The 15,853-nt window shown below is 42.0% G+C and overlaps 1 protein-coding gene across 2 annotated transcripts in view; it reads left to right on the top strand.

The window, feature by feature from the left end:
- The first annotated feature begins 427 nt into the window (after positions 1–427).
- ALCAM (activated leukocyte cell adhesion molecule) overlaps positions 428–15,853 on the top strand; it is a 248,981-nt gene continuing 233,555 nt past the window's right edge. Inside the window, exon 1 of one of the 2 annotated variants that reach the window (XM_054974224.1) lies at positions 428–839. In XM_054974224.1, the coding sequence (XP_054830199.1) occupies positions 746–839 (94 nt within the window). In that variant the 5' untranslated portion in view covers positions 428–745. The remainder of the gene's footprint in view (positions 840–15,853) is intronic. The other variant, XM_054974225.1, reaches the window with a different exon arrangement.

Raw genomic sequence — 15,853 nt, 5'->3', positions numbered from 1 at the left:
TTTTTCCACATTCGAGACCGCAGTTTTAGCATCCCCAAAACCACTGAGCGCTTGCCCCCTTCCTTACCGTTGCGGCTTGCCGCGCGAACCTACCCAAGCTGTCCCCCCCCCTTTCTAACCGCGCGCCTCATTAGCACGGCACTTCCAAGGTGGGGGGGGGGGCTTCTCAAACAAACCACGCCCACCGCGTCCTCCTGTCCCACCCCCTAAGGCGCCGCGCGCACACACGCGCCTTCCCTTCCTCCCAAACTCGTGCTTAACTAGAAAGTCCCTTCCCCTCCATCAGCGGCGCTTGCGCTCTCTTCGTTTACAGCCGCTCGGCTTCGCGCTCTTCAGGAAGGAGGGGGAAGGGGCGGGCGAGCCGAGGGCGTGTCTTTCTCGGGCGAGCTCCGCCTCCGCTTGCCGCTTTCTGTCCTGGAGCGCCGCTAGGCTGCCAGAGGGAAAGAGCTACCTGCTTCGGCGCAGTGCTGAGCCGCTCGCTCCCTGGCCCGCCTTAGAGACCCGTTTCGAGCCGTGGCCGCCGCCCGCTCTCCCAACTTCTGTTTCCACCTGCCGCGGGCTTCGCCTGGAAAGTTACGGACCTGTCGTCGTTTCCCTCGAGAGAAACAAGTCGTTGCTGCTCACTGAGGGAGAGGCGAAGCTAGCTAGCCGGGGCACTCGCTCGCCGTGCCTGCCTACCTGCCTTCCCTTCCGAAGAAGCGCCCGAAGCCGCCGCCGTTCGCTCTGAGCTTTGCGGGGAGGCGGGATGGAGACCCCCTCTGCCGCCTCCTGTCGCCGCCGCCCGCTGAAGCCGCCTCTCCTCTTGTGCCTGCTACTCTTTGCCCTTTGCCCGCAGCCAGGTGAGTGAGTGAACAAGCGACTTGCTCGAGAGGCGCGGGGGGCTCGGCCGGCGCGCCGGGGGGGAGAGCTGTCAAAGCGCCGCGCGCTCCCCGCTGCCTTTCTTCTTTCCCTTTCCTTCTCGTGCGGAACTTCATGGCTCCGGGGCTCGAGTTGTGCTGCGGTTGCCTGGCCGCTGGGGCGCTCTCGGGTCCCACTCTGCTGCTGATGGGATCTCCCTCGAGATCTTCCCCTTCCTTGGTCCGGTTTATGTGTTGCAGTCGAGGAGCTTCTTTGCTTTGGACCGGGATCGATTACGGCGGGCGTGTGTGTAGTTTCCGGAGCGCAGCCCTCGGAACGCTGCCTCTGCTGCTCTTGTGTTTGAAGGCTGAGGTGGGACGTCGGAGTTAATGTGCATAGCTCGTGTGTTCTCTGTGACAGTGGGAACCCACCCCCGTCCCCTCATACACACTTCTTCCCAAACATTATTTCCTAGCTTGTGTGTTTTTAAGGAGTCTGATATTATAATCTTGAGGTTCATATCTCATTGTATAGAATATGCTCCCTGGAAGCGCGTATAGATGGGGCTCTTTCACTGGGATTCGCAACCGCTTTAATTTCGTGGCTCTGGAATGGAATCAAGGCGTTAACCTGTTTTAAATTCTGATAAGTACTTGGGAACCAGCGTCGAATCTTTTTCTTTCCTCGGATTGCATTCTTTCTTTTTCCTCTAGAGTACAACTATTTCAAGGTTGCTACATTTTCAGCATTAATTTCTTGTTACTGTGGGGTAATTTGTTGGTTCCTTTTTCCTTCGTGGGTTTGATGGTGAAAACAAACAGAAATCTGCCTTCTGTGGCTTGCTAGCTCCTTCTTAACCCCCAGAGGAACCTTGCAAGATTTGTCAGATTAGAAAAGCCTCTGATTGGGTGGGTTTCTTTTCTCTCCCATTGAAAGTTGCCTTTCTGGTTGTGCTACAGAGGGAGCCGAAAGAGGTGACTTCACCTGCATTTGTAAAGAGCAAACGACAAGCAGATCGGTGGCGTGGGGAGCGGGCGTAGAAAAGGATCCGTTAAATAGTGAACGAGATAATCCGGGCAGAAGGCTGCCAGCTAAAACCAGATCTTCGAGACGTGTCAGTTCTGATGGTGTATTTTCAGTCACTTAATACTTTAAACATCTCTTATAATAAGCCCTTTAGAGAAACTTGTCAGTGTATCCGTTTTCTGCCTGTACTACAAATGGTGTCGTAGACAGGGGCAACCTTTTTGCTCTTCCACCATGGGAATAATTCCAATTCTGTCTCTCATTCCCTCTTGGCTGTGTGTCTGTGCATGAGGAGGTGGTGAGAGAGAGAGAGAGAGAGGTATTCTTATTTGAGTCCAGGCACAGTCAACCCTCAGGTATTGTATTGGTTGTAGAATTAGCCCCTCTGTATGGATCTGAGTGGCTGGCAACAACATCCTCAGCTAAGAAAATTCCTCGTGTGAATAATACCTACTGTTAGGGTTGGCTGTATGGAAGATGGAGCGCATTCATTTGAACACTCACATGCATCCTGCTTCCAAATGAAAGAGCAGTTTGATGACAAAGTCCAAATGAATGCGCTCCATCTTCCATACACTCACATGCATCCTGCTTCCGAATGAAAGAGCAGTTTGATGACAAAGTCTGAGTTGTGCTTCCCGGACTTATGGGACCCACCTGATTTTCTTTTTCAAATTAGACCCTTTAAAGTAAATTACGCATTGCTTGGCCACTTCTAATACTGTGATTATTGAGCTGTAAGTGAATATGGTTTCCAGACTACAGTTCTATTCTGGAGCAGCCTCATTAAACTAAAGTCAGTTGGAACACTCTGGTGTGTGTGGGTTCAGCTTGATTGGTATCATTATTCTTTGAGCGTCTTAGGATCTTGACAAAGAAGGGGGTATTAAAGTCTGCTTGAAATAACCTGGGCAGTTCTGTTTGTACTTTTTTTGTCTGTCTAGTGTATTGAAACAGAACTGGAAGCAAGGGAAGCAAACTGTGAACTCTGTTTTTTCTTCAGAGTGGAGAATATCTCATTATTCTTGTAGAAAGAGCGTCAGCCTGTGGTGACATCTTGTACTGCTGTAAAAGAGAGGCTTTGTATGCCTGCCTTTAGAGGCAAGACTGAAATGTTGCAGGGAGGATTCCATGTCTTTAGTCACCAGACTGTACATTTGGAAAACTCCCCTGTTAACTGTTTAAAGGCTGCATTCTAGATGTAAGTGGGAAACACGAATTAAGTAGAGTCAGTTTCCAGGCATGCATTTTTAGATAATTTCAGTTGCGCTGATTTTGAGGAAGTTTGAATTTGATTAATGTCACAATGTAGCCTTGAAACAGGAAAAATACACATTTTCTGTTATGTTATTAAATGCAATGCTTAATTAGCAAGCCTTTTCAGTAACGTTGCATGTACAGGGAAACTAATTATAATGCAACATGAAAAATTTATTTTCAGCTCACCTAGAGACTCTATGATTAGATCAGGGCTCCAATATTGTGCACTGTTACTTGGGAATAAGCCACATGGTTTACAATAGACTTTATTTCCAGGAAAAAAAATACCCAGGGTAAATATAATGTTGATATGTTTTTAACCTCATAAGAAATATATATATATATATATATCATAAGTAATATATATATATTTACAAAAAATTGAGTTACTTTATTTAATGAAACAGTTTCCTTGGCTTAAATTAAAATTAACTAAAATAAAAACAATTAATTAAAAATAAAAAGTGCATAGGAGAATTTTGAAAAATTCATATTGAGGAATATTTAATGTTATCTTTTTTTCTTGACATAGTAGTCTTAGCTAAGATACTCTTAACTTTGTGGTAAGAGTTATGCCATCCCAAGTATGTTTACATCGAAGTAAATCATTGTATTAAATAGGTCTCATTTCCAGATAAGTGGGCATAGGATTGCTCTCAGTCCTAAGCAGAGTTGCACGCTGGTAAGCCCATTTAATTCAATGGGTTTAGGTGCAACTCTGCCTAGGATGACTAAGCTCACTGGGTTTTACAAATATTTCTATACTAGATAAATTGCTTATTCCTCATAACAAAAAAAGTCTTTGTTTTATGTCATGCTGAAAAATTGACAACTTCAGTTTTGTGGTCTTAAACAGAATTTATGAGTCATTCCACTGGAAGCAACTATGTTGAATGGTTGGAATGTTGGAATCAGAAACTGAAGCTCCAGAGCTATGCACACTTTCTTGGAAATAAGGTCAGTTGAACCCATAAGGAGTTCCTTCTGAGTAAACCTACTGCTGTAAATTGCTAAAACTGGGATTGAGGAAGTCTACATATCAATCAGCTATATGCTTCCCCCCCACCCTGAAAGTAGTGAGTTCAGAATGACTAATTATGTATATGCATATGTATCCTTCACCCCAATAGCAGAGAGTTTTTAGGCTTAATATCTTATCTCAGTTCTTTTTTTTAAAAAAAAGCCTGGAAGTGAGTCCCATTGACTACAAGATAAATTACGAGATAATTACAGAGTTCATTTGGCATTCCCAGTCACTATATTTTGCTTCAAAGAAGAAATTAGTCCAGGCCAGTTGACTACTGCATCATCTTCCTTGGGGGAGCTTTCTATTCAAGCTGAAACATGGGGCATATTAAATGTACTGGCAACAAATACTCTGTAGTCTGGTGACTTTAGCAGACTTGCCAAAATATTCTTTTTACAGTTAAATGTTTGTGAAAGTGTGAAAACAATTGCCAGTTTATTAGCAATTATTTACATTTGTTCAATATTTGTTGTAGCATTTTTTCTTTTATATTGATGTTACGCCTCTTATTGTCATAGATGGTGATAATGTTATTAACTAAATAAGGGTTATATAGATGGTTCTTTTTAAAGATCGTGCCATCCAAAACAGATATACAAAGAAGCTTAGAAGGGTGTAGGATGGTGCTGGAATCCCTGGTTCAAAACACTTTTTCATAAAGGTTTCCACTTCTCCTGCTTTGAGAATTGGGGACAAGAATGCTGGCCTTTCTTACTGGAGTATTGTAGAGATTAACAGGGGAATATATGTAGAATGATTTTAACGTTCTAAAACTTTCCATAGATCAGTTTGTAAAATGCAGGATCCTTGCATTGTTTTTATGTTTCTAAACCTTACACTTTTAACAAATGGTTTGTACTATTTTATTTTTCGCTTGACCCAACCCCAAATCCCATTAAACAGAAATATTTCAATTCTTTGAATTATGCTATTGTTTTAGTCCATCAATCAATAGACAATTCAAAAGCTCAAGAGCATAGCAACAGGTTGCCCAGTCTCAAGGACTTCACCTCTTGTTTTATGGAAGAAGTAGCTTTGTAGGCACTTTTAAAATATGTTCTTAAAGTTCCACTCCCCAGTGATGTGAATGTAGTCCTCTCTTCTAGGAGTTCCATGTGCTTACTGGAAATCTATCGAGCTACCAGTAGGAGTACACTGTACTTGTACCTGCTAAATCATTTCTCATTGTATAAGCCAAAAATTGCAGTACTTTCCATCTTCTGCTAATGTATATGGAAGCAGAACCTCTGGTGATGCACATAGTACTGTTCTTGAACAATTTGGTGGCTTGTAAGGATATGACCTCATCATGTTTTTGGGCCATCTTTCTTCTGATTTGTAATAATCTATATAACTCATTGCCCTGCCCTGGCTCCTGGCTAGTTCGATCCTGTCAGAAGCTAAGCAGGGTTGGCCCTGGTTAGTGGTTAGATGGGAGATCTCCAAGGAAGTCCAGGGCAGGCGATGGCAAACCGCCTGTGTTCATCTCTTGGTTTTAAAAAACCCTATGAAGATCTCAGAAGTTGCCTACGATTTGACGGCACTATACGCACCATCTAATTGCACTTTTTAATGCTAAGTACTGATCAGATCTGTTTGTAAAAAGGACCTTTACATTGTTTAATGACTAATCTTTTGCCACTGGAATAGAAGCACTTAACTGGGTTACTGTTGTGCTTGTAGTTGCTTAATGTGTTGGCTTTCTTGTGCGCTGCTGGAATATATACACGAACTGAAAGCAGATGCCTTCAGTGAGTCAGTAATAGTTGGCATTTGTCCAAATGGCAAGCTGACTAGTTTTTAAGCTTCTTTGTCTTCAACTGGTTGATGCAAAAATAGCACTGAACATTAAGAGATTCACCTTTTCATTAAAAAAAGATTATAGTTTAGTGAATTAACACTGATCAGAGTTTCAGCAGTTGAAGCTGATTGGAGTGGGGGGCAATACAATGTTGCCTTCAAAATGGACACAGCCTGAATATGCACGAGGAGGTTTGGAAGGGAATCATAATGTACACAAGCGTTCGTTGGATAAATAAATATATATTATTAGAGGTGTGCCTGCTTCTCTCCTTGCCAACCGCATAGTATGCTGAGTCTGTGATATGTAATAGTAGTTTTAATACCATCACGCCAGATGAAGCAACAGCAAGAGCTTTCATCCTTTTTTTGCCAGCTGTCGTCAAAAGTAGGTTTATAACAAATGTTATACCCTGCCTTTCTTCCCAACGGGGACCCAAAACAGCTTACATTATTCTCCCCTCCTCCATTTTATCCTTAGAACAGTTTTGTGAGATAGATTATGCTAAGAATGTGTGAGGGGCCCAAAGTCCCCAGCAAGCCACCATGGTACAGGTAGGATTCAAACCTGGATCCTTGTCAGCATTCTAAGCATTATGCAGCACTGTCTATGATAGCTCAGGGAAATTCTTAAACTCCCTTTCTTTTGTAAAGGAGGGGATATGTTCTAGCTTCTCTGTTTGTGATAACTTTTTCCACAATGGATACCCAAGGTAGCTTACATTATTGTTCTCTCCTGGACTGGCCATTGCAGCCTTCACCTGAGTGGCAGGGACAGCCAGGGTCACACACCTGGATGAATGCTACACCTCTGCCATCCCACAGTACCCAGCAGGCATGCCTCAGAATGTGTGCCATTGAGCATCAAGGAACCGTGAGATATAATGGATTCATTGCCGTATGCTGCACTAATGCTCCAATGGCTATAATCAATAAAGTTGCAGTCTGTTTCATTCAGACAGTGTGTTGTGTATTCCTTGTCTGGGGGCACCAGCCTCACAATTACTTAAACAGATTCAATGGCCAATTTTGAGGCTCCTAACTTTGTTTATGAGTTACATTTGTGTAGACGGATCCTTTTATTATAGATTTGAAACTTTGGCATAACCCTTAGTATTACTTGCTTTTTGGGGGTGCAGAGGTGACATACAGTTGCTATGGCCAAAGGTTTAGCATTAAGATCATAAATTTTAGTTTAATGTGATGCACTAAGATCACAAATTGTAGCTTGGGCATGGTTTAATTCTCACTCAATTATATTGTGTTGAATGTTTATCTTGTACTTTGAAGTGGTAGTTCTCTGGCAAATATCTGCTTTGTATGAGATTAAATTGCTATTCTGGAAATGTATACATAGGATAAGACAGTATCTGTTAGCTCAGTTGGTATTTCCTTTACAGATAAGAAATATGTTTTTTAATTTTTTAAAGTGATAAAATGATGGAGAGAATAAGCTCCAGGCTGTGTTGCGGAGGTTATCACACATTTGGAATGGTTCTGTAGTGTTTGGTTAAAAGCATTTGAAATTCTCTCAGTGGATTCAGTTGTGAAATATTAAACTGCTCCCAAGAGAGCAAGCACAAGGCATTTTGTTTATTTTATTTCTCCTCTTATAGATTATTTATTTATTCATTTCAGTTTAATTACAGCTACATTACATCTTCTCATCTTGGTGTTGTGATCCATGTACACTTCTGTATTGGTTGTCCCCATGGCTGTTAGGAAGCTGCTAAATTAAAAGTGTGATACCACAGTGCTCAATACACTTGTGTCTGGTTCACCCCACTGATATCCAAACAGATACAGTTTTGGATCAGAACCTTACAGCCACTTGTTCATCCCTTTGTGCTGTGATCTCCTGTATAAGTAAAGCATAGGCAATATTATGTGGTAATAAGTATTCTTGGTTGTTTATTATTAGTGAAATATACTTATGGACATGGTGCAACTTACATTTTACATGCTTTCAAGATTTTAAAGAACTGCAGTAGATCATAGATTTGCATAAGATGGGTTTGCGGAAGTACACAAGTCAAAGAGCGGTAAAAGATGGTAGCTTAATTCCTTAGAATGTGTATAATTGCTGAACACAATATTCTGAAACTGTACTATCATAAACTGCTGATGCACGCGCAGGTTAATGCTGCAGAGCTTGCTTCATTCATTTATATGTCACTTTTCTTCTCAAAGGGCATCATTCTCTTCTCCATTTTATCCTCACCACAACTCTGAAAGGTAAGTTAGACCCAGGGTCACCCAGTAAGTTTCTGTGGCAGAGTAGGGATTGTAACCTGAGTATCCCAGATCCTAGTTTGACATTCTAACCACTACACCAGATTGTATCTTTTAAAAACAATTATAGTATACTTGAAATCATTTCACATTTAAATATTTGGTAGTTCAAAGTAAGGAATGAAGAAGGGGAGCCGCACCAAGGCAAAATGAAAATGAAAAGATAATTGGTACAGAAGAATCTTTAACAATAGTACAACATCTACTAAAGTGTATTTATATGGGAATGAAACTAAAAAGAATCTGGAAGATTCCCCCTGATGAAGCTGCATGTGAATCACAGAGGGGCTGTACTATTATTAAAGATTCTTTTACATCAATCGTCTCTTCATCTTAGTTCAAAGTAAGGGCATGAACCAAAGATTTGTAAGGTTCCTGCATGGAGTTGAACTCTTTTTGGAACTTACCTGTTCCTGTCTGTTTCCTCATGTACAGTGGAGACTCCCTGCAGGCATATACAATCTTTTCTAATTCATAGAAGAAAATAGGGAGGCCTAGCATCTATGAAGCTCCCTGTGCATCTCTCTTTCACACAAACACATGCACACAAGACTTGTTGTATCACAGCAAATATAAATTAGTATGGAAGTGCACTTCATTTAAATTACTGGACTAGAAACATTATCATAAACATTTACATTGGTTTATGTGCCTGAGATGCTATTATAATATGTTTATTGCTTTTCCGGCCGAAGCCATAAGCCATACAAACACCAACAAAATATGAACTGTACACTTGAACATACCCAATTCACATAGACATAACTCGTCATGAGATGCTATTATAACAATCTTCTAGCATGAATATAACTGTTTTGTGACGTTGCAAGCGATAACACCATTTGTCTTAAGATCATCTTTTACTTTGATTTGCATTCTCCAGTGCATTTCCATGGACAGAAGAATTGCTGCCTGTGTAACACAACTTTATCACCTCCTGCTGCAGCTCAAAATGTCCCCTTAAACGCTGATCTTGGTGCAGGGGACTCCTAGAAGAAGCATTTGAGAATGGTATTTTGAGCTGCATGTGAAAAAGCCATGAGAAAGCTGTTCCAAAGGTGGCATTCTTCTATCCTTAGAAATGTTCAAGTGAATCCAAGTTCACTTGGATATTATAAATTTCATTTATAAACCAGAGATCCATATATTAGTATTATGTATATTGGGATAAAATTGAAAAGTATTTTATGTATGGTGATGGAGAGTGCTGTCAAGTCATATCTGACTTATGGCAACCTCTGCTGGGGTTTTCAAGGCAAGAGTTTAAGCGGTGGTTTGCCATTGTCTGTCTCTGCATAGAGACTGGCTTTCCTTGGAGGTTTCCCATCCAATTATAACCAAGGCTAATCCTGCTTAGTTTCCGAGATTTGATGAGATCGGGCTTGCCTGGGCTATCCAGGTCAGGGAACTTGTATATATATATATATATATAAACTGGAGGTATGTACTATTTAAACTATTAAGAATTGTATCATTTAAAGATATTGGGAGAGAGATTAACCCCACACAGCCTCTTGGCTTTCTATTAGCTCACAATAACAGGCTAATCATAGGCCTTATTGTTTAAACACTTGCATAAGTATATAAATATTACTAAATCCTGATTGGTTCGTAATTTGCATCCTTGATACGAAACACATTACTTGAAAGCAGGTACCACTGGTTTAATAGGGACATGGCTTAATTTAATGTGATCAGTGTGCCATGTGTTAAGGTCATTTAGCAACCTGATCATAAAACTTAGGAGGTATCCAGAACCATGTCCATGACCTTTTAGGCTCCTCCCACAAATGATGTTGTGCATGGAATTTTCTTGACCCGTAGCCCCTTCTTGTGTGCTCAGAGCTGTGCATTTCCTTACTACATGCAAAGGGTGGATGAGATTATACTTCTTTTCAAATTTTAAAGCTTGGGAATGTAAGCCACTATGCAAGTCAATACCATAAAACAGGAGAGTTCCCCAGTATTGAGACAAAATAAGTCCTAGATATTGAAGCAATACCTGGTTTATGTGGGGAGCTCCAGGTATCTCTTTGAAACATAGGATTTGCCTAAGACTTTTGTTGTAGTAATAAGAAAAATACTATGTCAGTCCAATTTCTTATTAAATTTTATATCCGGTATTCATATAACATACTTAATATACATCAAGTCTATTTGTTATCATGATTGTAAGAAGAAAAGCATCTGACCCCATTCAATAAAAATACATTATTAACAGTTGATTCGCAGTGTAATCCTCTGTAGTGTTACTTTAATCCTACTGATTTCAATGAATGTAGGCGGGAGTAATTTTGCATGGAATTGCACTGTTTGTAATGTAGGGTTTTTTCCTCCTGCAGATCAAACATCAAAGGGGGTGAGGTGGGAGGGCAAGGTGACAGAAGCCACAGACAACTTGTTGGAATTAAAAAGGTGACAGCTTTATTCCTTGCACTTTGTGGAGCCTTGGTGCTACATAGGGTGCAGATCCAAGCATCGGCCAACCCGCCTGCTGACCAATTATCCTCTCACCCCTTTGGCCTGCCTGAAGGGGGAAATTGCAGGATGACAGGCTGTGGGATTCCACATGGGCACAAACTACTGCATGGATCCCCCACCACCTGTGAGTGAGCATGCCCAAACAGCCCCCAACTGGGCTTGTCCATGCAATACCTCACCCCAAGATCCTTTAAGAGGATCTCCAAATATGGGGAAACTGGGCTTGTGGCCCTGTCTCCCCTCCCCGAAAAGGATCCATGTCCAATGCCAAAACCACCCCTCCCAAAGTTGTGACAGAGATAGAATAGCTGAGAGCATAGAAATTTTTAAACCCAAGAGCCATTACAAGCACCCAACAATCCCTAGAGCAAGGTTGAGATTGGGTGGGAAGCTGGTTCAGGAGCCAAGAGCAGGAAGCCTGGCTGGCTTTGCAACTTTCCACCCAGCCAGTGGACCAGAAGGAAGACTGTGTTCCTGGTCCTATGATGACGAAGCTCTCCCAATACAAGCCCAGCCAGCCTTCTGCCAATTGGCTGGCTAGGCGTTTCAACTGTAGGCTGTTGTGCTGTCCCCCTTCCCCCCCCCCCGCCTCCCGTGGCTGCTGGGAGCTGCTGGGCCCTGAATTATGACAGCTGCCCTGCCCTGCATCCCTTCACCCCCTGTGGGCTGCATACTGGAGCTCCATGTAAGTCTGAGGGCGAGATTTGTTCAAAGTTTATTTTGGGATATGTGTTAGCTTCGTCACTGGGAGAAAATAAAGTACTGTACTGCAAGAAGACATAGATGGGGGAATGCAACTCTTTTAATTCTCCTGATCTTTCAGCGGCTTTTGATACTATCAATCCTGGAATTGTTCTGTGCTGCCTTTCAGAGTTGGTACTGGGAGGTTTTAGTCCTATAGTTGTGGTTTTAGTTCTAAAGAATCAATAAATATGCATTGCAAAAAGACAACATAGCTCCATTGCAAAAAGACCTAGATTGCCCATTTTGCTAACTTTGAAATAGTAATAAATGAAATGAAATTCCCTCTGATACTGAATTCTAAATTCACTAGGCTAGTTCTGTTATTTTTCCCTTGATGCTGCCATAATATCTGCAGTTGCTCTCAGCATTCAATTTCCGTTTCTTGATGCTTTCTTTGAGTAACAAGATTTAAGAGAGAGGCAGCAAGGCGAGAATGCCAGAGAGACCCTCATCCAGCTAGAACCTTAGAGTATGTTTGTGCCACACAGCATTGTCCCTGATCCTGTGCATAGCATTTTTCCAATGCAATTTCTGACTCACTGGCTCATTATATAAAATAGCACCCCAGGAGGCACTCCTTCCTTGAGCGGTTCCACCTGCTTGGTGAGCAAACACATCCACTGATTGAATGTGGAAGGGGCTGGGATTGTAGCTTACAGATTTTTCCACTCCTCCCTCTAATACCACTACCTGGCCTCTTCTAGGAAAGATTCTGGAAGGGCTGCCATGCTGGGTAAGAGGGTAGCCAAAGAGCCAGAGGCTGGCCACTTTTCTTTTGGTGGGGAATAAAAACTACAGGCAGAAATTGTTACCCCATTACAGCCAAATAACATATCATCTAATTCAATCCCAAAACATATTAACACAGCAAAAATTATTAGGAAATAAAATGAACTGAATCTGAGTCCCAGTAAAAGGCTGTGCACATCCCTACTCAATAGACAGGCATAATTCATCTCCAGCTTGTCCATGTGTAATCATCTCTTTTTTATATCTAGGATTTTATTTCCTTGTGCAATTATACATAATGGATGTAATCACTCACTTGGGTTGCAATGACATTATTTTATATGTCATAGTTCACATATTAATTTCCTTTTTAGATATTTCTCCAGGGTTACATAATATTTTATTTTCTGTAATTAGCAACAAAGAAGCATGTATTTCAGATTTAGGGAGTACTCTGTAAAAAAGGACCCTCCCATGTAGAGATAAAATACAGTTTTATTGTCTTCTATAATATTGAGCACAAGGTTAATTTTATCTTCTCATAGATACTATTTTCATCAGCTGCCTGTATTACTGTAGCTTGTTTTTCTTAATGACTTTCCAGTGCATTCATACGTTAAAATAAAAATATCCATTCTAAGCTTGCAGTTTAGTGTTCATATTTATGGCATGATCCAGTTCATTGTGTGTAGTGGATTCCTGTAGGATCAGTAAAAGTATCCCTTTCCTCCTACATTGCATATTCAGTTAGTGTGTGGGGGTATACCTGTCTGCACTTCCCACATTCACTTCCAGCTCCTGTAAAATGTTGTCATAAGGAATATACTGATGGTAAAGTAAACAGAGTCCCTTTAATCCGAACAAACTGTATTCTAGTTTGATGTAATGGTTAAGAGTGGCGAGACTCTAATCTCGAGAACCTGGTTTGATTCCCCACTCTTCCACTTAAAGCCAGCTGGGTGACCTTCGGTCAGTCTCAGCTCTCTTAAAGTTCTCTCACCCCCACCCACCTCACAAGGTGATTGTTGTGGGAATAATAATAATATACATTCTAAACCAATCTGAGTGGGTGTTGTCTTGAGGGGTGTTATATAAATCAAATGGTGTTGTTGTTGTTGTTGTTGTTGTTGTTGTTATTATTCCATATAAAATAGAGGAGGAGGAGAATTTGGCATAGAATACAGGGTGAGACCCACCAAAGTTCTGGCTCCACCCCTTAGAGATTGCCAAAAGTAAATGTGAATGCATACATATACTCTCCTTTTAGGTATGGTGGTATATAAATTCCCTCGATAAGTATAAAATCTATTTTTATTTCAGTTGTGCCTTTTAGTAAAGTAAAATAAGGTTTTCATAATCTTTGCTACTATTGGAAGTGTTTCCTATTCTTTTCAAGATCGAACAAGCTGTGTGCTTAGAGTAAAAAATTATAAAAATCAGAGTTTTAAAATCTTGTTTCAATTTGCCTCACTATCTTAAATCCATAAATTTGAGAAGGCTTTGTGTCTTGCATTAACAAATGTTACCTTTTTGCTTTGTACGTGAAGTGTTGTGACTAGAAATTGTTATTGTATATAGCCTTGATCTCAAGTTTTTGGTAGTTTTTATGTATCAGTCCAATTGAGACCAATCAGCGACCTTGAATAAGAGGACAGTAGTATTCAGAGATAAGCATATGAAGCTATATGATGGGAGATCTGTATGTGGTTTCTTTATGGCTGACAACTTGGAAAGGTTTAACATTCCTTTAATATAGATAGAACAGAATCTCCAGCATGGAGCATATTCTTGTCAACCTGAAGTATTTGAAGCCATAATTTACAGATTATGTTGACTAAAAGCCTCATGTCAACAATAAAACCAGAAAACTTCTCAGCCTTTAATAGAAAAGATTCAAAAGTACTTGAAAACGACTTGGATAACTTTCTCTGTTCAGTAGGACAGTCTCTAGTATGCTTTAGTGCAAAGGTCCTCAATGATGCTCGCCAACACCTTTCTGATGACCACCAAGTGTTTTTAGAAAGTGGGTGGGGCCAGGTGGGACTTTTGCCCAGCAGGGCTTCTAATTGGAGATCTGATTGGCTTTGCAGATTTTAAAAAATTGCTTCAACAGCAGCTGCCACCACAACACAAGGATCCTCACTGCATGACTAAAGGTCTGCTGTGTGTAGGCAGGAAAATATTTTTAAAAATATGTTCATTTTAAAAGGCATCCCGTTAGGCAGAGCTTCTGCTTGAAATGTTGAAGAGTTACTGTTAGAGTTTATGCTCCTTGTTATTTTGTGATTAGTGCTGCCTCCTATGGCAGCTATTGTGGTTGCGTCCACCACCCTGTGTTAGAATTCCAAAGTTTCCTGTAGGCTCAAAAAGGATGGGAACCTTTGTATTAGTGTGATACATATTTATACACGGTGACGAAACTTGTTTCAAAGTATGTGCATCTTCCCCATGCAATATTAGGAAATTCTCATTGTTGCTATTTTTCTTGTGACTATTCTGCTTGCTTTGGAGAGTAGCTTTATAAATAGGTGGTGGTGGAGAGTGTCTTCAAATCATAGCTGACTTATGGTGATGCCTGGCAGGGTTTTCACAGCAAGAGTCTATCAGAGGTGGTTTGCCATTGCCTGTCTCATAAATAGGTACATACTTAAAAAGGAATCCTGACTGTCAAGAACAAACAAAAGGACTGATAATGCACTTTCAATCCACTTTCAGTGTACTTTGCAACTGGATTTAATTGTGTTAAATGAGAAAATCCACTTGCGAACAATCTCTAAAGTGCATTGAAAGTGCATTATTCAGTGTATGTGAAAGCAGCAGCAGTATATTATTCAACATCACATTAATTATTTAATTTAGTGTTTGAAGCTAGAGGTGGGCACGATCCAAAAAAAAATACCGATCAAGCCGTTCGCGGATCCGGGCCACTGCCGAACCTAGGTCACCGATTCTAACCGATCAAGTCCCATTTCCGGTCCGCAATCGGGAATCGGGGAGGCCAAAGTGGGAGGTGCCCCGCTGTTTCCAGCGATTTAGGAATGGTGGTTGGTGGCAGCGGCCACCAGGCCCAGCGGGCATGGGGAGGCGGCGATGAGCCGCCTCCCCTCAGCACGAGTGGCTCAGAGGCTCCCTAGGCAGCGCGAGTGGCTCAGAGGCTGCCCGCGCCATTCACCTGCCCCGCAAGTTCAAGGGGTGGCCGGCTTGCCCGCGCACCCCTTGTCCTGGGGAAAGGCGAACGGCGCAGGTGGCCTCCCAGCCTCCTGCGCTGCCTTTTGCCTTTCTCCAGAACAAAGGGCAGCCAGCTTGCCCACGCACCCATTGTCCTGGGGAAAGGCAAAAGGCAGCACGGGTGGCTGGGAGGCCGCCCACGCTGCCTTTTGCCTTTCCCCAGGACAAGGGGAGGCCAGCTTGCCCGCGCGCCCCTTGTCCTGGGGAAAGACGAATGGCGCGGGCGGCCTCCCAGCCACCTGCGCTGCCTTTTGCCTTTCCCCGCAAGCCGGCCCCCCCCCATCGATCCGGCCCTGATTTTCTCTCTCTCTCTCTCTCTCTCTCTCTCTCTCTCTCTCTCTCTCTCTCTCTCTCTCTCTCTCTCTCACACACACACACACACACACACACACACACACACACACACACACACACACACACACACACAGA

This window comes from Eublepharis macularius, chromosome 3 (genome assembly GCF_028583425.1).
Source record: "Eublepharis macularius isolate TG4126 chromosome 3, MPM_Emac_v1.0, whole genome shotgun sequence".
Lineage (NCBI taxonomy): Eukaryota > Metazoa > Chordata > Lepidosauria > Squamata > Eublepharidae > Eublepharis > Eublepharis macularius.
The sequence above is the reverse complement of the archived record's forward strand: the minus strand, read 5'-3'. Positions and strand labels throughout refer to the sequence as shown.